Source organism: Rattus rattus, chromosome 17, assembly GCF_011064425.1.
Source record: "Rattus rattus isolate New Zealand chromosome 17, Rrattus_CSIRO_v1, whole genome shotgun sequence".
Taxonomy (NCBI): Eukaryota; Metazoa; Chordata; class Mammalia; order Rodentia; family Muridae; genus Rattus; species Rattus rattus.
The window spans coordinates 39,512,854-39,532,214 of NC_046170.1; the positions used below are offsets into that span (position 1 = coordinate 39,512,854).

At 50.1% G+C, this 19,361-nt stretch overlaps 1 protein-coding gene across 1 annotated transcript; it reads left to right on the forward strand.

Annotated features, from left to right (window-relative positions):
• The first annotated feature begins 7,071 nt into the window (after window positions 1-7,071).
• Klhl36 (kelch like family member 36) lies at window positions 7,072-18,976 on the forward strand. The gene is made up of 4 exons (XM_032887971.1): window positions 7,072-7,459; window positions 11,803-12,873; window positions 15,965-16,122; window positions 18,293-18,976. Exons 1-4 carry the CDS (start codon window positions 7,400-7,402, stop codon window positions 18,843-18,845), a joined length of 1,842 nt encoding a protein of 613 aa, XP_032743862.1. The 5' UTR covers window positions 7,072-7,399; the 3' UTR covers window positions 18,846-18,976.
• Window positions 18,977-19,361: the final 385 nt, after the last annotated feature.

Sequence of the window (19,361 nt, forward strand, 5' to 3'; positions counted from 1 at the left end):
TCTTTTGTGCAAAGTGTCAACTATCTAGATTATTCAGCCCTTGGAAGAAAGGACAGGCCAGGAACAAACCTTTAGTAAGCACAATCTAGTGTTTAGAGAGCTCGCCCCACCTTCTGGGCCCCGCTTTTGCCTCCTGGAGCCCAGCCCACTTCAACTGTCCTTTGGTTCTCCTTTTCTTTCCTTTCTCTATTTATTTATTTTTTTCCCTAATGTTTTTATGCTGTTCGAAGAATGTACTCTGCTTCTGAGGCACATCTACAGCCCCGACCTCTATTTCTGAGCAGAGGGGTTAGGCATAGAAATAACACAGACCTCATTAGAGTGGGCCTCTTTGCTGGCAATCCAAACTGGGCTCTGGGGCCGGCGGTGTGGGTCTGTGGTTTTTAGGGGTTACACAGGCCCTGTGTTCAGAAAGGCCCCAAGCTGGTTTAACATTTGGAGTCGCTTTGCCTTGCATTTGTCCCGTATATGCAAAGCATGATGGTCCGGATGGTGGAGCAGGTAATACGGAGTTCTGGCCAAGGAAGTCCCTCATTCCCACTAATCACTATCGCCTGATGGGTAACTGCAGGCACTTACTGCCTAACGAATTACTCAGCGTGGTGCATGGTGGTCTGTGACAGTCAGCAAGTGATCCTGATTCTTTCTCCCTGTGTCTCAGGGAATTGGGAATGAAATAGTGACTTCAACACCTGTGACTGGAACCAGGTATAGTAGTTCAAGGCTTTAATTTTAGGACTTGGGAGGCAGAGGCAGAGGCAGAGGCAGAGACAGAGGGGGCAGGGGCAGGGGCAGGGGCAGGGGCAGGGGCAGGGGGCAGGGGCAGGGGCAGGGCAGGGGCAGAGGCAGAGGCAGAGGCAGAGGCAGAGGCAGAGAGTTGGTTGCAGTGAGCCTGGTCTATCTACATAGTGAGTTTCAGGATAGCCAGAGCTACACAGTAAGACCCTATATCAAAAACAAAATACACACACACACACACACACACACACACACACACACACACACAGACTGCAGAACCTGTGTTGATCTAGATTGGTTCAGGGCAGACCCCAGAGGAAGGAAAGGCATTGCCCTGTTTTTTTACTTTTTTTTTTTTTTTTCGGTGCTGGGAACCGAACCTAGGCCCTTGCGTTTGCTAGTCAAGTGCTATACCCCTGAGCTAAATCCCCAACACGGCATTGCCCTGTTTTATGCCACAGCTTCATGCTGCATCTCTGAGGTGACAGCGTGAAGTCCCTGTTGGGAGCATCCACAAAGACCCTCCTTTGGGGAGGGTACACGAGAAGGAGCAAGCAGTATTCACGTCCATGTAATTTATAATAGGGACGCCAGCTGCACAGCCACCAACAGAGGAAGCCCAATGTATAATCTTCACGACAGCAGGACCAGACGCTTCCATGAGAATCATGCTACTGGAAAGACTTTACTGAATGAGAAAACCTCATGTTGTCAAAAGAGAGGAAAAGCTACCAAAAAGCCAAGTCATGTGATCTCATTTGCATAGATTTACACGTAAAGATTTAGGCCATGTATCTTGGTGTTTGTTTTGCTTTTTCTTTTCTTTTCTTTTTTCTTTTTTGTGAGAAAGGGTTTCTCTATGTAGCCCTGGCTATCCTAGAACTCACTATGTAGACCAGGCTGGCCTTGAACTCAACAGCAATAACCTTGCCTCTCCCTCTCAAAGTGCTGGGATTAAAGCTGGGCACCACTATACCTGGTGGACCATGTGTCCTCAAATGTCTACAACTGTTCCCGATTGGTAGCTGATATTTCCCCTTCCTTGTTCCTGTCTGTTTTCTGAGCTCTCTGTGGGGAGGCTGTGTCACTATGAGGTACTGTGGTAACAGGGGCCAGGCTAGGCTGAGAGCTCTAGAGGCTGACTACCTGGCATTAGAGGTCAGCTTCTGAAAGGTGAGATATCTCGGATTTTCCTTCTCCAGGCCTCACCTTCTGAGAATCTGTAAACAGGAAGAAAAGAGGTGCCTTCCTCCCAGGGTCAAGGAGATGGAATGATTTCTTGTGTATACTGAGCTTAGAGCAGTATTTAAGACATAGAGGGCTTCAAGTTTGGAACCCGCACATTGGAACCAGCAATGGCATTGTTTTTGTTGTTTAGAAATGATATAATCCAGGGGTTGGGGGATTTGGCTCAGTGGTAGAGCGCTTGCCTAGGAAGTGCAAGGCCCTGGGTTCGGTCCCCAGCCCCGGAAAAAAAAAAAAAGAAATGATATAATCCCAGAATTTAGGAGGCTGAGACAGGAGGGCCAAGAATTCCCACCAATCTTGGCCAGATAACGAGGCCCTACCTCAGATTTATGGTGATCCTCCTGCCTCTGCTTCCTAAATGCTAGGATTGCAGGTGTGATCCATTGTGGTCAGTCAGCATTCACTACTATTGTAATTGAGACAAAATGTTATCGAAGGCAGAAAGTGAAGTCAGTTCACTCCGTGTTCCTAGGGACACGGGAGGAGACTAGGCCAGCCTTACAGGCCGAGGTCACCTGTGGATTTCCAGGTTTGTCCAAGGCCTGACCACTGCCCCCCCCAGCCCCCACCTCAGGGCTGTGCATCTTCTAGTTTGGTTTTCCAAACCCAATACCTCAGGTACTAGTGTGAAGGTACACGTTATTAAAATAGCTTTACTGGGGTTGGGATTTAGCTCAGTGGTAGAGTGCTTGCCTAGGAAGCGCAAGGCCCTGGGTTGGTCCCCAGCTCAAAAAAAAAAAAAAAAAAAGAACCAAAAAAAAAAAAAAAAAAGACTGGCCTTACAGGCTTCTGATACAAAATAAGCTTTACTGGGGTTGGGATTTAGCTCAGTGGTAGCGCTTGCCTAGCAAGTGCAAGGCCCCTGGGTTAGGTCCCCAGCTCCAAAAAAAAAAAAAAAAAAAAAAAAAAAAAAAAAAAAAAAATAAAATAGCTTTACTTAGGTTGTCTACGGCAATGGGCTGAATCAGTAGAACTAAGTTGGACATCAGCTTAATCTACCCTAAAATCTCTTTAAAACTCTAGGTATATCTTAATAGATAATAGGTGAACAGACATAAATTTATATTCTCGAGGGCATACAATGAACAATACTCTCATTTCAAAACTGTTTTATCATGTCTCCCCCAAAATTCCCTAATTTTCCTTCGTTAACTGTCCCAACTCCCTTGCCCCCGGCATCCGCTACTGTGCTTCTTAGCTCTCCCGTTTTCCTGTTTGACGTTTTACTTAGGTATTTTGTTTTCAAGTGGTTTGCTTTTCGGAGACAGTCTCTCTATGTAGCCCAGGCTGGCCTTGAACTCTTCATCTCCCTGCTTCAGCCTCCCAGTGGCTGAGATGACAGCTATGTGCCATCAAATGCAGTTGGGAGTGCCCTTTTGTGTCTAGAGGAACCTCTTCCAGGTTCTTCCAGACTATAACATGAGTGCAGTTTGATAATCAATAGGTGAATTAACAGATCTAAGAGCAACAAATGTTTACTGAGAGGCTATATAGGAGCCCAGCAAGGATCATAACGTGTGCTGGAGGGCTTCCAGTGGAGAAGAAAGGAAAGAGCAAGACAGGGAGAGGGAGGGGGGAGAGGGAGGGAGAAGGAGGGAGAGGGAGGGATGGAGAGGGAGAAGGATGGAGAGAGAGGGACAGAGAGGCAGACAGAAGTGAGGTTGTGAAGAGAAGGAAGGAAAGAATTATGTAAAATATAATGAGTCGACTAGGTCAAAGTTGAGGGGAGTGGTAGGTGAGACCCTGGGCTTAATCTCCTGAGCTTGGAAAACAAGTAATAATAAAAGATTGGGATAAAGGTATGGAGAAGCAAAAAGCGAGCCACACAGGATGTAGGAGGGAGGTGTGGCTACCAGCAGAGTAGTCAACAAAGGCCTCTTTACACATAGGTGAGCAAAAGCCGCTCCTGAGGGAAGCTGTGGAGGGTATAGCCAAACCAGAGCCCTCAACCCACCCAGAGATTTGTCCCACGGCGCCACCTCATAACCTGAGCCCAGTAAGCTTCTGCTGCACGTGCCTGGCCTGCCTAGGGGACATCTGGGGTCCAGCAAGGTGCTACCAATAGTAAGGGACCCATGGCTGCCTCTTCCATAAATTGACCAGCTCAGCTCCTCTCTATCCACAGACCCCGCCCCTAAGGCCACGCCCCTGCCTCCCGGCCTCCTCAAGCCACGCCCCTGCCTCCCGGCCTCCTCAAGCCACGCCCCTAAAGCGGCATTCCGCCTTCACTGGCCTGCCCCTCAAACGAGGCTCCGCCCTTTATCCTGCAGACCCCGCCTCTCTCCCGCCTGCCGGCCCCGCCCCCTAGCCGCCATTGACACAGTAGGCTCGCACTTCCTTACAGAGGGATGGCTGCGTTTCGGGCGGGCCCGGTAGCCCCGCAGCGTGCGCTGCTCTGGTAGCGGCTCGCAAGCGGGTGCGATCCGGGCTCGCGGGTGCACAGGTGCGGCCCACGCCTCCCTCAGCCCTCAGCGCCTCAGCGCCTCAGCGCCTCAGCGCGCCTCAGCGCGCCTCAGCGTCTCAGCACCTTCGGGGCGGGACCCGGGACGGTGAGTGCAGCCTGGGTTGCGCGCTGGCTCCCGGGGACCCTGGGTAGGGGACCCCCATACCTTCACCTCACCTGCTTGCACGTAGTCCAGGACGCAGCTAGGCGCCACAGACGTGGTCCGGGAGACTAAGGCAAGCCTGGCACTGGAGAACTCTCTCTAGATCCCTTGGCCTAGAAAGGAAAGCTTCCAGACAGTGAGGAACCAGAGACCTGGCTGGCCGCCCTAAGTAGATGGGCAGAGAGGGTATCTATGTTTTCCTGTCTGTGACCTTGGGTGGGCCCCTCAGCCACCTGTCTACCCACTGTGTGGTTTTATCACTGTGGGAACAATGGTGCCCATTCTCAGACCGCCAAGGTGAACCGGGCGGTGGGGGGAAGCGGGGTATGCAGTAAGTAGACGCTGTTTAATAGCGGAAAGGTTTTTCTTTCTCTCTGGGCCCCCAGCAGCCCGAAGAGTTCCTGCACCGATACAGCTTAGTCACAAAGTTGCTAGTTTTCTGGAAAAGATTCAGTTGTGTCTTCTTTCCCAGGGAGAGTCGAACAGAATGGAATGTCCCGATTTCTCCCTCCATGGGAACTCTGGAGCCCCCTCGCTCTCCCCATTTATCTCAGAACCGTGCTGACTTATCACATTGTCCTGCTTTAGCAAAGACTCTTTGTTCAATAGGTAACAAGACGATTCTTCGGCCGAACTGGGGGGAAATTCGTCTTGTAAGCCCAGCCCATGTTGGTTTTTCTAAGAAAAGGGGGTAAAGAATTGAGACAGGAAAAGACAGACTCCCCTCGACAGGCTGTTAACTACTAGACCAGGCTGCACTTTCCAACCTTCTAGAAAGGTTGGGCTCTTTTTTTTGGGGGGGGGGGTGTTTGAGGCGAGTTTATTTCAAGGAGTTGTAGGTAGGGAACTTGCAGGTGTTAACTTCAGGCTGTTTGCAGTGTGTCGTCATCCCCCTCACATTGCTCCCCCCCCCAACATATAGGGGAAGGGAATTTCTGAGCAGATTTTCTCTGAATTTAGCCCAACAGGTTTAGTCCTAAATGAGGGTCCCCTGCCAGTGTCCTCCTAGGTTTCCAAGTCCTCCGAAGCCTGACTCCCAGATAATCACAAGATCCTTGGCACTTTACTGTGGGTAGAAACATCATGTGTCAAGTCTATAGATTTGATCAGAAAGGTCATCACAGCAGGTTTCCTTGTTTTTGTGTCAAAGCATAGGCCTCAGGGGAGGTTTCTCCCTGTGGACTCCTCCCTCCCGTGACCAGAGAGGACAACTGTGGATTGCAGAGGAACGGGAGGCCCTGCATATTCTCCTGACTGCTGGCTGCTATGTGGGTTGTTTCGCACCATTGTGACCGCTTGGGTTTTGAATCCAGGACAGGATGGGGATGGTCTCGTGGAGTTACATGGGAGACAATTAATGAAGACTCACAGAAGCCCCCGAGGACAGCACGCAGAGCAGAGTCTGTACCCATCCGTCATAATTGTCTCTCACCCTCCGCTTGCTCTTGAGACTCTGAAAGTGTGACACTGGCCATGTCTGGGCCTTGTTTCCTGCAGAGGTGAAGGACCCAAGTTTGGTGTCATTAACTAGTGTTATGACAATTTGAAATGTCCTCAGCTATAAGGACAGTTGCCACTAACCTCCCATGTGTGGGAGGAATTAAGTGAGATGGCATAGGAAATCAGCTTAGGTCCACACTGTAGTCCAGGCTCCATACTAATGACTGTCACAAAAACTCTGCCATAGCCCAAAAGGTAGACTTTAGATTAAAGATCAAACGGAGGGTGTTGGGCCACTGAGATGGCTTAGTGGATAAAGGTGTCTGCTGCCAAGCCTAACGACTTGAGTTCGATCCCTGGGTCCGGAAGATGGGAAGAAAAAAAAAGAACTAACTCTTCCAGGCTTTCACAAAATAAATAAATTTAATTTAATTTAAGGGAGAAAACTTGAACATGAGACACAGACTGAACACTGTGATGTGTGCCAGACTTTAGATGATAAAAGGACATGAATTGGGGGCTGGAGAGATGACTCAGTGGTTAATAGCACTGACTGCTCTTCCAGAGGTCCTGAGTTCAAATCCCAGCAACCACATGGTGGCTCACAGCCATCTGTAATGAGATCTGATGTCCTCTTCTGGTGTGTCTGAATATAATAAATATATGAATATATATGAATATAATAAACAAATAAATCTTTAAAAAAAAAGGACTGAATTAAATATAAGGAAAGGAGGTTGCCCCCAACCCTCAGCCAAGGCGATAAAATGGGCTCAGAGTTCCAGGAGCTCTGATAGTCATACAGATACCTAAAGTCCTAAAAAAAAAAGCAACCGGGCTGTCCCCTGTCCCACAGTCCCCAAATCAAGCAACTTATTTTAAGCCTGGTGGCGTTTGCACACTTTTAATCCCAGCACTCGGGAGACAGAGGCAGGTAGACCTCTGTAAGTTCAAGGTCAGCCTGGTCTACAGAGCAAGTTCCAGGACAGCCAGACCATCACAGAGAAACCCTGTTTCAAAAACAAAAGAAAACAAACAAAAACTAGATTAGTATGTGCTGTCCTGTGCACCAGGTCTTGAGACAGCGTTCAGATTAATATCATCCGCTCGCTCCTGTGTTTGAGGTCTCTCTCTTCCTGCTCTTTTGATTCCCTTTGCGAATTCTTACACCCAGCAGTTCCGACCTGACTTTCCGCACACGGTGTTCTGTTCTCTCTCACCCTCCTCCACGGGATGGTTTCTTGGTTTCTTCTTCGTTCACTGACAGCGGTGCCTGCCAGCAGGGGCCCCGCAGCGAACAGTCAACCTGGAGTTGACGCTGCACATTCAGGAATGCCATTCTCATCGTAGGTCTGACAACAGTCACAATGGAGGCCAGCAAGCAGATTCGAGTGTCTCGGCCATACAAAATCAGCGAGTCTTCAAAGGTACGTGAGCAGTCCCTCCCCACCCAGGGCAACAATTCCGATTTCTTCATTCTGGCTGATAACTCTTTTACTGTGGCCACACACGGGTTTGCCGAGGAGCTCTGGGTGCCCAGAGCTCCTCGGCGTTCGTGTGGGCCTTACCAACCAATAGGATGAACCTCATGGAGAGCACAGCCTCTGACTTTAAAGTAGAACTCATCTTCCTGACCATAAGGATTTCTTCCCTTTTGCATCCAACTCCCCGGGACCTCAAGAGTAAACAAATGTGGGCTCGCCGGTCTGTGGCTACCAGCCCGTTAGAATCATGGTCAGGAAGCCAGGAAAGAACCCAGGGAGAATGCCCAGCTGGGCATGGCGCACACCTGTAAGCGCTTAGAGACTGAGGCATGAAGACAAGAGGCAGGTGGATCCCTGTGAGTTCGAGGCCAGCCTGGTCTACAGAGTGAGTTCCAGAACAGCCAGGACTATATAGAAACCCTGTCTGGAAAACAAAAACAAAAACAAAGAAGCTGCCTAAATCATAGATGTGCTCTGTAGTTTGGGCATCAGGCACGCCCGTGTAACGAGCTTCTAAGCAAGAAGAAAGAACATGACCAAATGCTGCTAGTGACCACACTCACAGCCATCCTCCTGCCTCCTTCCCAGTCCCATTGGATTTACCGATGAGCACTCAGTTTGTGTCTGGCTCCTTTCAAACAGTTGAAGACCTCTTGAGGCTTGGGAGCGACCAGCATGTCGAGGTAGGGTGCTCCTGCACCCCTGTTTGGTGATGGAGTCTGTTCACCATGGGAGCCTGCTGTGGGAAAGTCATTGTCCTCTGAACCACGCTAAAGTGGGTTGCCTTGCAGTGGTATCAGATTCGGTCTTAGTAGACATCTTTTTTTTTTTTTAGATTTATTTATTATGTATACAGCATTGCACCTGCATGTACACATGCAGGCCAGAAGAGGGCACCAGATCCCATTACAGATGGTTGTGAGCCACCACGCGGTTGCTGGGAATTGAACTCATGACCTCTGGATGAGCAGACAGTGCTCTTGACCTCTGAGCCATCTCCCCAGCCCAGTAGACATCTTCTTATACCTGCTGTACTCTGTTCTCACTCCTGACCACTTAAGGTCCCCCCACCCCTGACATTTGATTGTATCGAGCCACATACGGTAGCACATGCCTTTAATCCCAGCATCAAGGAAGCAGAGACAGGTGAACTTGAGTTCAAGGCCAGTCTGGGCTACTGAAAAAGGACAGCCAGAGCTGATAATAATAATAATAATAATAATTATTATTATTATTATTATTATTATTATTATATAAGATTTATACTGTCAAGAAATGCTGAATAGGGTGTTACCAATTCCCCAATGTGCTGAGACTCTGTTACTGGTATCCCCTTGAAGTTGGGAGTGGTGGGTGTGTTTAAAGGTACAATCTACAGCTGTGTCATAATGCTATGGCAAACTGCTGAGACCCAGGAACCATAGTTGGTAATATGGAGCCCACATCAGTCAAGTTCCCCTACTCACCCACCCAGCAGCTACCAGCTCACCAGCTCACCAGCTCACAGCCATCTGCATACGCTGAGCCTTTATGGCACCCTGTCACGTGTGGCCATGGTCTATCCCAATGTCCTTCCTTCTCTGGCAGAGTCTCCAGACTAGTATCTGAAAGAACCCAGACCGTTCCTGCTTAAGGCCCAACAGGCCTCCCTGTAAGAGAGTAGACAGAAAAAAGAGCCACACAGGTGGGGCTGGGGCTGACAGCAGCCATTCTGTCACAGAAGAACAAGCAGGAGGGCCTAGCCCACTAAGCCAAGAGGGAGGTGATCTTGGGGAAGACCTGTCTTCAGCTTGTGGGAAAGAGCAGGTGACCTTCCCATAAGGTGGCGTTACAAGGGCATCTGCCAGGGGTGGGAGGTAGGCACTGGCTGTGCTAAGGAGCAGATTCAAAAGGGAAGATAGGAAAGGATCTGCTATGTGGCTAGGTTATTATGATGCTTATCATAATAACCACACATGAAGTCCTTCACCCAACCCCAGTACTGCATGGGGTGATGTACATCTGAAATTCTAGCATTCACTTACAATCTCAGGAAGTCCAGATGTTCAGAATCATCCTCAGTTACATAGTGAATTTGAGGCTAGCCTGGGATACATAAGACACTGCTTCCCAATAGATAGATGGATAGGTGGATAGGTAGATACATAAATAGATACATAGGTACAGATGGGTAGGTGGATGGATGGATGGATGGATGGATGGATGGATGGATGGATGGGTGGGTGGATGGATGGGTGGATGGATGGATGGGTGGGTGGGTGGATGGATGGATGGATGGATGGATGGATGGATGGATGGATGGATGGATGGGTGGGTGGGTGGGTGGATGGATGGATTGGTAGATGGATGGATGGATGGGTAGAAGGATGGATGGATGGGTAGAAGGATGGATGGATGGGTAGAAGGATGGATGGGTGGGTGGGTGGATGGATGGGTGGGTGGGTGGGTGAATGGATGGATGGATGGACGGATAGGTGGGTGGGTGCATGGATGGATGCATGGGTAGATGAATGGATGGATAGATGGATGGATGGATTGATAGATGGAGGGATTGATGGATGGATAGATATATAGATGTGTACATAGTAGATACATAGATACAGATACTTAGATACATAGACACATAGATAGATACATAGTTAGAGCCCTGCCACAGAACTGGTGCAGAGAAGACTTAGTTCCTCAGGGAGGTAAGGGCCAGCAGACACTATCAGCCTGTCTTCCCATTTTCCTGTTCCCTCCACACTCAGTCTCAGGCTAGCCATTCTCAGTTGGTGTTCTGTTAACGGACCAGCTATTTATGTTTTGAAAAGTCTGTTTTTCCTTATGTCAAGTTTTCTTCTTGTCCTCCTCCTCTTCCTTTCTCCTTTTCTCATTTCTCTATCCTCTCCCTTCTCCTGCTCTCTCACATGCTTCTGTCTTGTGGACAGCACAAAATGAACCCTGACAAGTACAGCATTCCTGCAGCTGTGTCCCTGGGTTCTCAGCCTAGGACCCAAGAACATGCATTGGATAAGTGGTGACAGCCATGGGTTCCTAAGATTAGGCAGTGGATAGGGGAGAGGGGTTACCAAGACTGTGAATTCAGTCTTTTTTTTTTTTAAGATTTATTCATTTATTATATATAAGTACACTGTAGCTGTCTTCAGATACACCAGAAGAGGATATCAGATCTCTTTACAAATGGTTGTGAGCCACCATGTGGTTGCTGGGAATTGAACGCAGGACCTCTGGAAGAGTAGTCGGGTGCTCTTAACCGCTGAGCCATCTCTCCAGCCCTCAGCCTTTTGTAAGACAGAGAAAGTTGCCTCCTCTCAGGGCCTCAAGCACAGACAAAGCTTCTCAAGTGCTTGCTGGGCTGTCCCATGGACTGATCCCTAACTCTGATAGTCAGAGTGAGAGAAGATCCATGGCTAACCTAAGACCACACAGCCACAGGAGGCAGAGCGGATCCATCAGGATTTAGGGGCTTCTCTCTAGGGAATGCCACTTTTCTGATGGGAAAACATTTACAAAACATCTGTCTCAACAGAGAAGGAAGAAAGGAAAGAGAAAAAAGTAAGCTCTCAGACTCCTGGTTATAAAGGAAGAAGACAGAAAACAAGCAGACAGTTTCTTGTTGTTGGTTTTTCAAGACAGGGTTTCTCTGTGTAATAGCCCTGACTGTCCCAAAACTCCCTCTGTAGACTAAGCTGGCCTTGAACTCAGAGAGATTTGCTAAGCAATTTCTAGGAAATATATATAGTGGGGCTGGCTAGAAGGCTCAACATATAAAATCCCTTATTGTTCAAGTTGGCCAGACAACCTGGGTTTTATGCTGCACCTGAGTTTTATGAGAGAAAGCTGTCTTCTCCCCTCCACATTCACACTGTCCTAATACCTGTGTTACTCGCTTGTATTTGAGACAGTGTCTCTCTGTATAGTCCTGGCTGGCCTAGAAATTTCTAGGTAGACCAGACTGGCCTTGACCTCACAGAGGCCCACCAGCCTCTGCCTCTTGAGTGCTAGGATTATAGGCAAGTGCTATCATGCCCAGCCAAATTTCCAAAACTTATTTCGTGGTACCAAGCCCAGCCAAATTTTCAAAATTTATTTCAGGAGGGAGGGAAAGAAGGAAGGAGACACATGCTCTCAGAAGCTCTGTGACGCTCTGGGGTTTACTTCCGGAGCTCGTGTTCCTTCTTATCACAATTGTATCGCGACCTCTGGGGTCTGACCGCGGTCAGTCGCGGCAGGCCATGGGTGACAGACCAGCGCTCCTCTCCCTGACACACCTTCTTGTGCAGGTGTACCACTGGCCTGGCCACTCCACCACGGTGCTGCAGCGGCTGAACGAGCAGCGGCTGCATGGCCTCTTCTGTGATGTGGTCCTCGTGGTCGAAGAGCAGCAAGTGCCGGCTCACCGCAACCTTCTGGCCGTGTGCAGCGACTACTTCAACTCTATGTTCACACTGGGCATGCGCGAAGCTTTCCAGAAGGAGGTGGAGCTGGTGGGCACCTCCTACGTGGGGCTCAAGGCTGTGGTGGATTTCCTCTACAGCAGCGAGCTGGAGCTAGACGGCAGCAACATCGACTACATCCTGGAGACCGCGCACTTGCTGCAGATCTGGACAGTAGTGGACTTCTGCTGCGAGTACCTGGAGCAGGAAGTGAGCGAGGACAACTATCTATACCTGCAGGAGCTGGCGTCCATCTACAGCCTCAAGCGACTCGATGCCTTCATTGATAGCTTTGTACTGAACCACTTCAGCACGCTGTCCTTCACGCCTGACTTCCTGCAAACCGTCTCTGTGCAGAAGCTGTGTATCTACCTGAGCAGTGGCCAGGTACAGCACACGTGGGAATACGACCTGCTGCAGGCGGCTCTACAGTGGCTCACGCAGCAGCCGGAGCGCGAGGTGCACACCTGTCGCGTGCTGGAGAACATCCGCTTCCCACTCTTCCCCGAGGACATCCTGCTACAGCGGGTGAAGCTGGCCATGTGCTCGCTGCTGCCCAATGAGGCCAACGGCGAGGGCTTTGTGGAGGAGGCCATGCACTACCACAACAGCCTGGTGGCCCAGCCAGTCCTGCAGACGAAGCGAACGCTCCTGCGTTCGGAGGAGTGCTTGCTCTTCGTGGGTGGTGAGGTCTCTGAGCGGTGTCTGGAGCTGAGCGATGACACCTGCTACCTGGACACCAAGAACGAGCAGTGGGTGAAGGAGACATCCCTACCGGCCCGCCGGAGCCACCACTGCGTTGCTGTGCTGGGGGGCTTCATCTTCGTGGCTGGTGGCAGCTTCTCGAGAGACAACGGAGGGAATGCGGCCTCCAGCCTTCTTTATAGGTATGACCCCCGCCGTAAACAGTGGATCAAGGTGAGATTAAAGCAAATTAACTCATTACTCTTGAGGCCTCTTTGTAGCTCTCTAACCTCACTGTGGCTTCCTGGTGCCAGGCCTGCATTACTGCCCTGCTTCTGAGAGAGGCGTGATGATAAAGTGTTGGGCCATATCATTGCTGCCCTCCCTGAACCTAGACCCGGGTCAGAGAAGGCCAAGCAGCCACCATCTGAAGGGCTGGCTGTTGTCCAAAGCAGCATTCTTGGATGGAACCTTCTGCCTTTGTGGGAGCATTCTGGGTCTGCCCTGTGTCCAACACAATGGCTACTGGCCCTAAGTGGTCACTGAGAGCATGAAATGTACCCGTGCACATTTTGAATCTTACTTAATTATAGCTAACAGTTACTAAGTGTCAATGGCTGCTCTAAGCCCCAGGCCTCAGAGCCTCTGCTGGGATTGTCTTGTGGGGAGATCTGGGGAGTAATTTTCAGGAAACGACAGAGCTCAGTGCAACCTAGGGCAAGCATTGAGCCCTCGTGTCAGCCCTGTTAGTGCACCCTGGTTGAGTGTCTTAGCCAGTGTTCTATTGCTGTGAAGAGACAGCATGACCAAGGCAACTCTTAGAAAAGAAAGCATTTAGGGCTGGAGGCACGGCTCAGATAGTTTAGAGCATGTGTCGCTCTTGCAGAGAACCAAGAGTTCAAGTCCTGGCACCCACGTGATTGCTCATAAACATCAATGACTCCACATCCAGGAGATCTGACATCCTCTTTTGACCTCCATGAACACAAGGTACATACATCCATACAAGCAGGCAAAACACCCATAGGTGTAATGTAAAATAAATAATTGTCTAAAGAAGGGTCTTAATGGGGCCTTGCTTACTGCATCAGAGTTAGATTCCTTTACCATCACGGCCAAAAGCAGACAGGCCTGGTGCCAGAGCAGTACCTAAGGGCTTTCCATTTTTATCCACAGGTAGCAGGTACAGAGACTGGGCCCAGAATGGGCTTTTGAAACCACACAGCTCACCAACCACCAGGGACACACCTCTTCCAACAAAGCCACACCTCCTAATCCTTCCCAAACAGTTCACCTGCTGGGAACTAAACAATCAAGTATCTGAGCCCATCACCCTGAGCTAGTGAAGGCTCAGAAGTTTCAGGCTGGTGCCTTGACCTCTCCACAGTTTCACACTTCACCTCTGGATATGCTTGTGGCCTCGTAGCCAGAATTGATTGGCGTTGATTGGCATACATTGGCATACACGTATGATCACCACTCTAGACTGCCACCCACCAGAATCCATCTTCATGGTCCGACCTCTATGTGACCAGTAACCCCGGGAGTTTGCTAAACTCATCGCCAACCAGGTGTGGTGGCTCACACCTGTAACCCCAGGATTTAGGAAGCTAAAGCAGGAGGAGCGCTACAAGTCTGAGGCCAGCTTGGGCCCCATAGTGATTCCAGGTCATCCTGGACCATAGATTGAGACCTTGTCACAAAAACAAAACCAAATGGATTCCCCAATCACCTCTCAGGTCTGTTTTTAAGACTCTAACCTGGGCCTGCAAGATGGCTTAGCAAGTAAAGAGGCTAGTCATGGAAGGTTGGTTCTTGGAACCCACATAAATGGAAGGAGAGAATCAACTCAGAGTTGCCCTCTGACAATGTCCACACATGGCATGCATGCTCCCCCCCTCCCCTACATACACAATAATAACACATTAAAAAAAAAAAAACCCTAAAAGCTAAGTGGGGCCTGTTTTAGGGTTTTACTGCTATGAAGAGACACCATGACCAAAGCAGCTCTTATAAGGACAACATTTAATTGGGGCTGGCTTACAGGTTCAATCCATTATTAAGGTGGGAGCAGGGCAGCATCCAGGTGCAGTAGGAGCTGAGAGTTCTACGTCTTCATCTGAAGGCTATTAGCAGAATACTGGTTTCTAGGCAGCTAGGATGAGAATCTGAAAGCCCACACACCCAGTGACACACCCACTCCAACAGGGCCACACCCACTCCAACAGGGCCACACCCACTCCAACAGGGCCACACCCACTCCAACAGGGCCACACCTCCTAATAATGCCACTCCCTGGGCCCAGCATATACAAACCATAACCTTTGGGAAGCCTGGCTTTGGAGTCCCGCCTGAACAGCTGGTGGCAGGGGCTGGGCCTGTGGTCTCCTGTGTTATCAAGGCTAGAGCTTCTATATGTTGACTGCCTGCTAAGTGTCACTCTCTCCTCAGTTAACATGGATGGTAACCAGTGGGTCAGCATTAGTTTTTTAAATCTTCTTTTCCAGCTGGATTGTGCTACAGTGGTAGGGTGTTGGCCGGCATGCTAGAATCCTGGGGAGAGGGGAAAAGTGACTTTTGTTGAAATGTTTTAATTTTGCACAGATTTATTTAATGTTATGTGTGTGAGCGCCATGCCTGCCTGTATGTCTGAGCACCACATGCCCTCCTGACATCCGAGGGGGTCAGAAGAGCACATCGGATCCCATGGAGTCAGAGTGATAAACAGTTGTGAGCTGCCATGTAGGTGCTGGGAATCAAACCTGGATCCTCTGTAAGAACAAATTGCTTTCAACAGCTGAGCCGTCTCTCCAGTCTCTGTTTTGTTCGTTTGTTTTAGAAAATGGGGTTGGGGATTTAGCTCAGTGGTAGAGAGCGGCTTGCCACAAGGCCCTGGGTTGTCCCCAGCTCTGGCCAAAAAAAAAAAAAAAAAAAAAAAAAAAAACAAGGTTTCTTACACAATGCCAGGTCACAAGGCTGACCATGTGGCTAAACCAGTTTGAAGAGGCATGTCCCCACATATCTCTTAGGGCTTTGAGTGGAGTATCAGGGGGTTGGGGATTTAGCTCAGTGGTAGAGTGCTTGACTAGCAAGCGCAAGGCCCTGGGTTCGGTCCCCAGCTCCGAAAAAAAAAAAAAGAAAAGCAAAAGGAAGTATCAGGGGTTCTCAGAACTCCTACCAGCCCCTCTTTCCTCCAGTCCAGACCCCTCTGCCCAGCACGTCTGGACACTGTCTAGCCCTCCTGGGCCATTCACTCTGTGGACACAGTTGAGAAACATGGTTCTGAGGCTTGGGAAGGGAAGCTTCAGGTGTCTCACCCTCACAGGTGGCGTCCATGAACCAGCGCCGTGTGGATTTCTACCTAGCCTCCATCGAAGACATGCTGGTGGCTGTCGGGGGCCGGAACGAGAACGGAGCCCTGTCTTCTGTAGAGACCTACAGCCCCAAGACCAACTCCTGGACCTATGTGGCTGGCTTGCCAAGGTGACGAGAGCTTAAGACCGCTGCTGGAAGCTGAGGTTGTCATGGGATAAAGTTTAGTCTTGATTTCTGTTTTCATAAATGTCTTAGCCTCTTCATAGCCAAGTAGGCCATGAGGGGCTAAGGGCAGTTTGCAGGCCTTGCCACCAAGACAAGCATCCCCCAGTTTCTGAATTGACTGGGGTCCTGGGCTTCAGAAAGTGGGTGTTGATACGGGATGGTAAGTGCCTCACGGGAAGGCCCGGTAGCGTGTAGGCATGAGTTCAGAGAGACAGGAGCTTTCCCCCACCCTGGTTTCCTTTGCTCACCTGCAGAGTGGGTACCACAGCACAGCCTGGGGAAAATTAGACACCATCTCTCTATGACATTCTCCTGTAGCCTCCATCAGCCCAAGGTAGTGGTGCACCCTCCCCTTCCCAGGCCTGCAACTGGGTATCAGGTCACTGAATGTGGGCTGCGTCAGGATCTGTCAAACCCGCACACCATCTGATTACCACCCCCATGCTGTGCCTGAACCCAGACTCTGAGCCAGTCTGGCTGTGGGATATCTAGGTATCTAGGGGACTAGATCCCCTAGAGTTAAAAGGGTGGGGTTGGAGTGAACCCCTGTGTTTCAGTTACCATTGAGGGCTGGAGAGATGGCTCAGTGGTTTAAGAGCACTGATTGCTCTTCCAGAGGTCCTGAGTTCAAATCTCAGCAACCACATGGTGGATCACAGCCATCAGTAATGAGATCTGATGCCCTCTTCTAGTGTGTCTGAAGACAGCTACAGTGTACTTATACGTAATAAATGTTTAAGAAAAAAAAGTCACCACTGAGCCTGGTACAAGGGCTCATGCCCAGGGAGCTGAGGCAGGAGATTGAGTTTAAGACCACGCCTGGCTACACACTGAGTCTTTGCCTCAAATCAATAAATATGGATTTTAGGGGCTGGAGAGATTGCTCAGCGGTTAAGAGCACTGACTGCCTTTCCAGAGGTCCTGAGTTCAAATCCCAGCAACCACATGGTGGCTCACAACCATCTGTAATGAGATCTGATGCCCTCTTCTGGTGTGTCTGAAGATAGCTACAGTGTACTTATATATAAAATAAATAAATAAATCTTTAAAAAAAAGAAAAGAAAAGAAAGAAAAACCAAGAACCAAATATATTTTAAGAAATATGAATTCTGGAAACCAGGGGGGTAATTCCTGTACACTGTTGGTGAGCAGATGTCACTGTGACTGAGCCCTGGGCACCCATAGACGTCTGGTGAGTGGAGAAGTAGCCAGAGAGTGACCATAAGCAGGTGGTCAGCCGTGTAAGTGGTTGCCTGTTGATGGGCTCCCCTGGCGGGTGCCATTTCGTTATTTATTGGATGAAGTGAAGCTGGTAGTCATGCTAAGAGCAGGTACCAGCACCTCCACCTTCTTGGGACAATTGTGTAGGGGTGGAATTATTCCTAAGGTGGCCTCGACCCATGGTGACATCAGCAGTGTGCACATGACCCACGTTAATTACTTTCCTATCTGGCTTTCCCCAGTCATTGCCATAGCAGGGTCTGCACAAACCCCATCTGAGCTAGGGACCGGGCTGACCTTTGTCCTCTACCCACCCTGGGCTCTTCCTGTGAACGCCATCCCAGCCTTCTCCTGCCCTGATTCCCAACTAAGCGACAGGGAACGGGCTGCGTGTTCTTACCCCTGAGCTTTACTTTGGGGTCACTCACTGCGTGTGTACGTTACGTGAGCACATTCAGGTGCCACAGCACACACGTGGTCAGAGGACAATCACAGGAGTTGGTCTCTTCTCCCACCAGGCGGGGTCTAAGGATCAAACTCAGGTTGTCAGGCTTGGGAGCAACCTCTACCCACTGAGCCATCTTGCCAGCCCTCTCTAGCTCAGGTCTCACCGTGTAGCCTTGGCTGGCCTAGAACTCACAGAGATCTTGCTCAGTGCTAAGATTCAAGGCGTGATCTCAGGCCCAGGATACACATTTGTCTCTGTCTCTTTTTTTCCCCACTTTGATAATGTTTAAAGGAGTCAGGCTTACAGAAAACAGCACAGGAAGTGCAGTGCTTGCATGCTTTCCCCAGGACGCAGGGGTCGCTTGCTCACCTGCATTCTGTACCCCTTGTCCATTGAAGTAAATTCCCTTCCCCTGAGCTCTTTTGTCCTCCGGTCTCTCTGCAGGTTCACCTATGGCCACGCAGGCACCATCTACAAAGACTTTGTGTACATCTCAGGGGGCCATGACTACCAGATTGGCCCGTACAGAAAGAACCTGCTGTGCTACGACCACCGGACCGATGTGTGGGAGGAGAGGCGGCCCATGACAACAGCTCGGGGCTGGCACAGCATGTGCAGCCTGGGTGACAGCATCTATTCCATCGGGGGCAGCGACGACCACATGGAGTCCATGGAGCGCTTTGACGTGCTGGGCGTGGAAGCCTACAGCCCACAGTGCAACCAATGGACTCGCGTGGCGCCGCTGCTGCAGGCCAACAGTGAGTCAGGCGTGGCCGTGTGGCAGGGCCGCATCTATATCCTGGGGGGCTACAGCTGGGAGAGCACGGCCTTCTCCAGGGCTGTGCAAGTGTATGACCGTGAGGCCAACAGGTGGAGCCGGGGGCCCGATCTCCCCAACGCCATTGCAGGGGTGTCAGCCTGTGTGTGCGCCCTCAACCCCAGGCTGGAGGAAAAGAAGAAGAAGAACAAAGACAAACGCCAGGACCGAGGTCAGTGACCGACCCGAGGCACTCACAGAGGCGGCCATCTCCACGGCAGTCACCCCCAGCAGCTTTTGTACCCTTTTTTCATAACTGGTCTTTCTATGCTACCACGGTCAATAACAATTAAATGTTCTTCACAGTTTCACACATTACCTTGTTTGAATACTTACATCAGGGCTCTCGTGTCCTCATGGACCCCCTACCTAGGCCACATGCTCCCACAGGTTCCCACGTCTGTCCCTGCCAACCATAGCTGGCTCACGGGTTATAATGGAAATGTTTGCAGTAAAACTCAGGGTCTCCCTCCGAGGTCTGGGTCTCCCCAAACCTGGCCAAACTCTCATACAGACACCCATGATGTGCTGAGGGTCAGGAAGAGGCTGGTCCAGACACTTGAGGTATGAGCATCAGCTGTATTCTGCGTTTAGTTGTCACAGGCAACTATGTCTGTTGTACATTTGAAGACGTGGGGACCCCAAGCTCCCTGGATGGGCAGGTGAGACCTTGGGACTCTTGATTGAGTTGCTGAA

Bases quoted from the DNA above. Each gene is read 5' to 3' on its own strand.
- Klhl36 (XM_032887971.1), top strand. From the start codon at position 7,400: ATGGAGGCCAGCAAGCAGATTCGAGTGTCTCGGCCATACAAAATCAGC. The intron at 12,874-15,964 runs GTGAGATTAAAG...TCACCCTCACAG, and splicing joins GCCGTAAACAGTGGATCAAG to GTGGCGTCCATGAACCAGCG. The intron at 16,123-18,292 runs GTGACGAGAGCT...GTCTCTCTGCAG, and splicing joins TATGTGGCTGGCTTGCCAAG to GTTCACCTATGGCCACGCAG.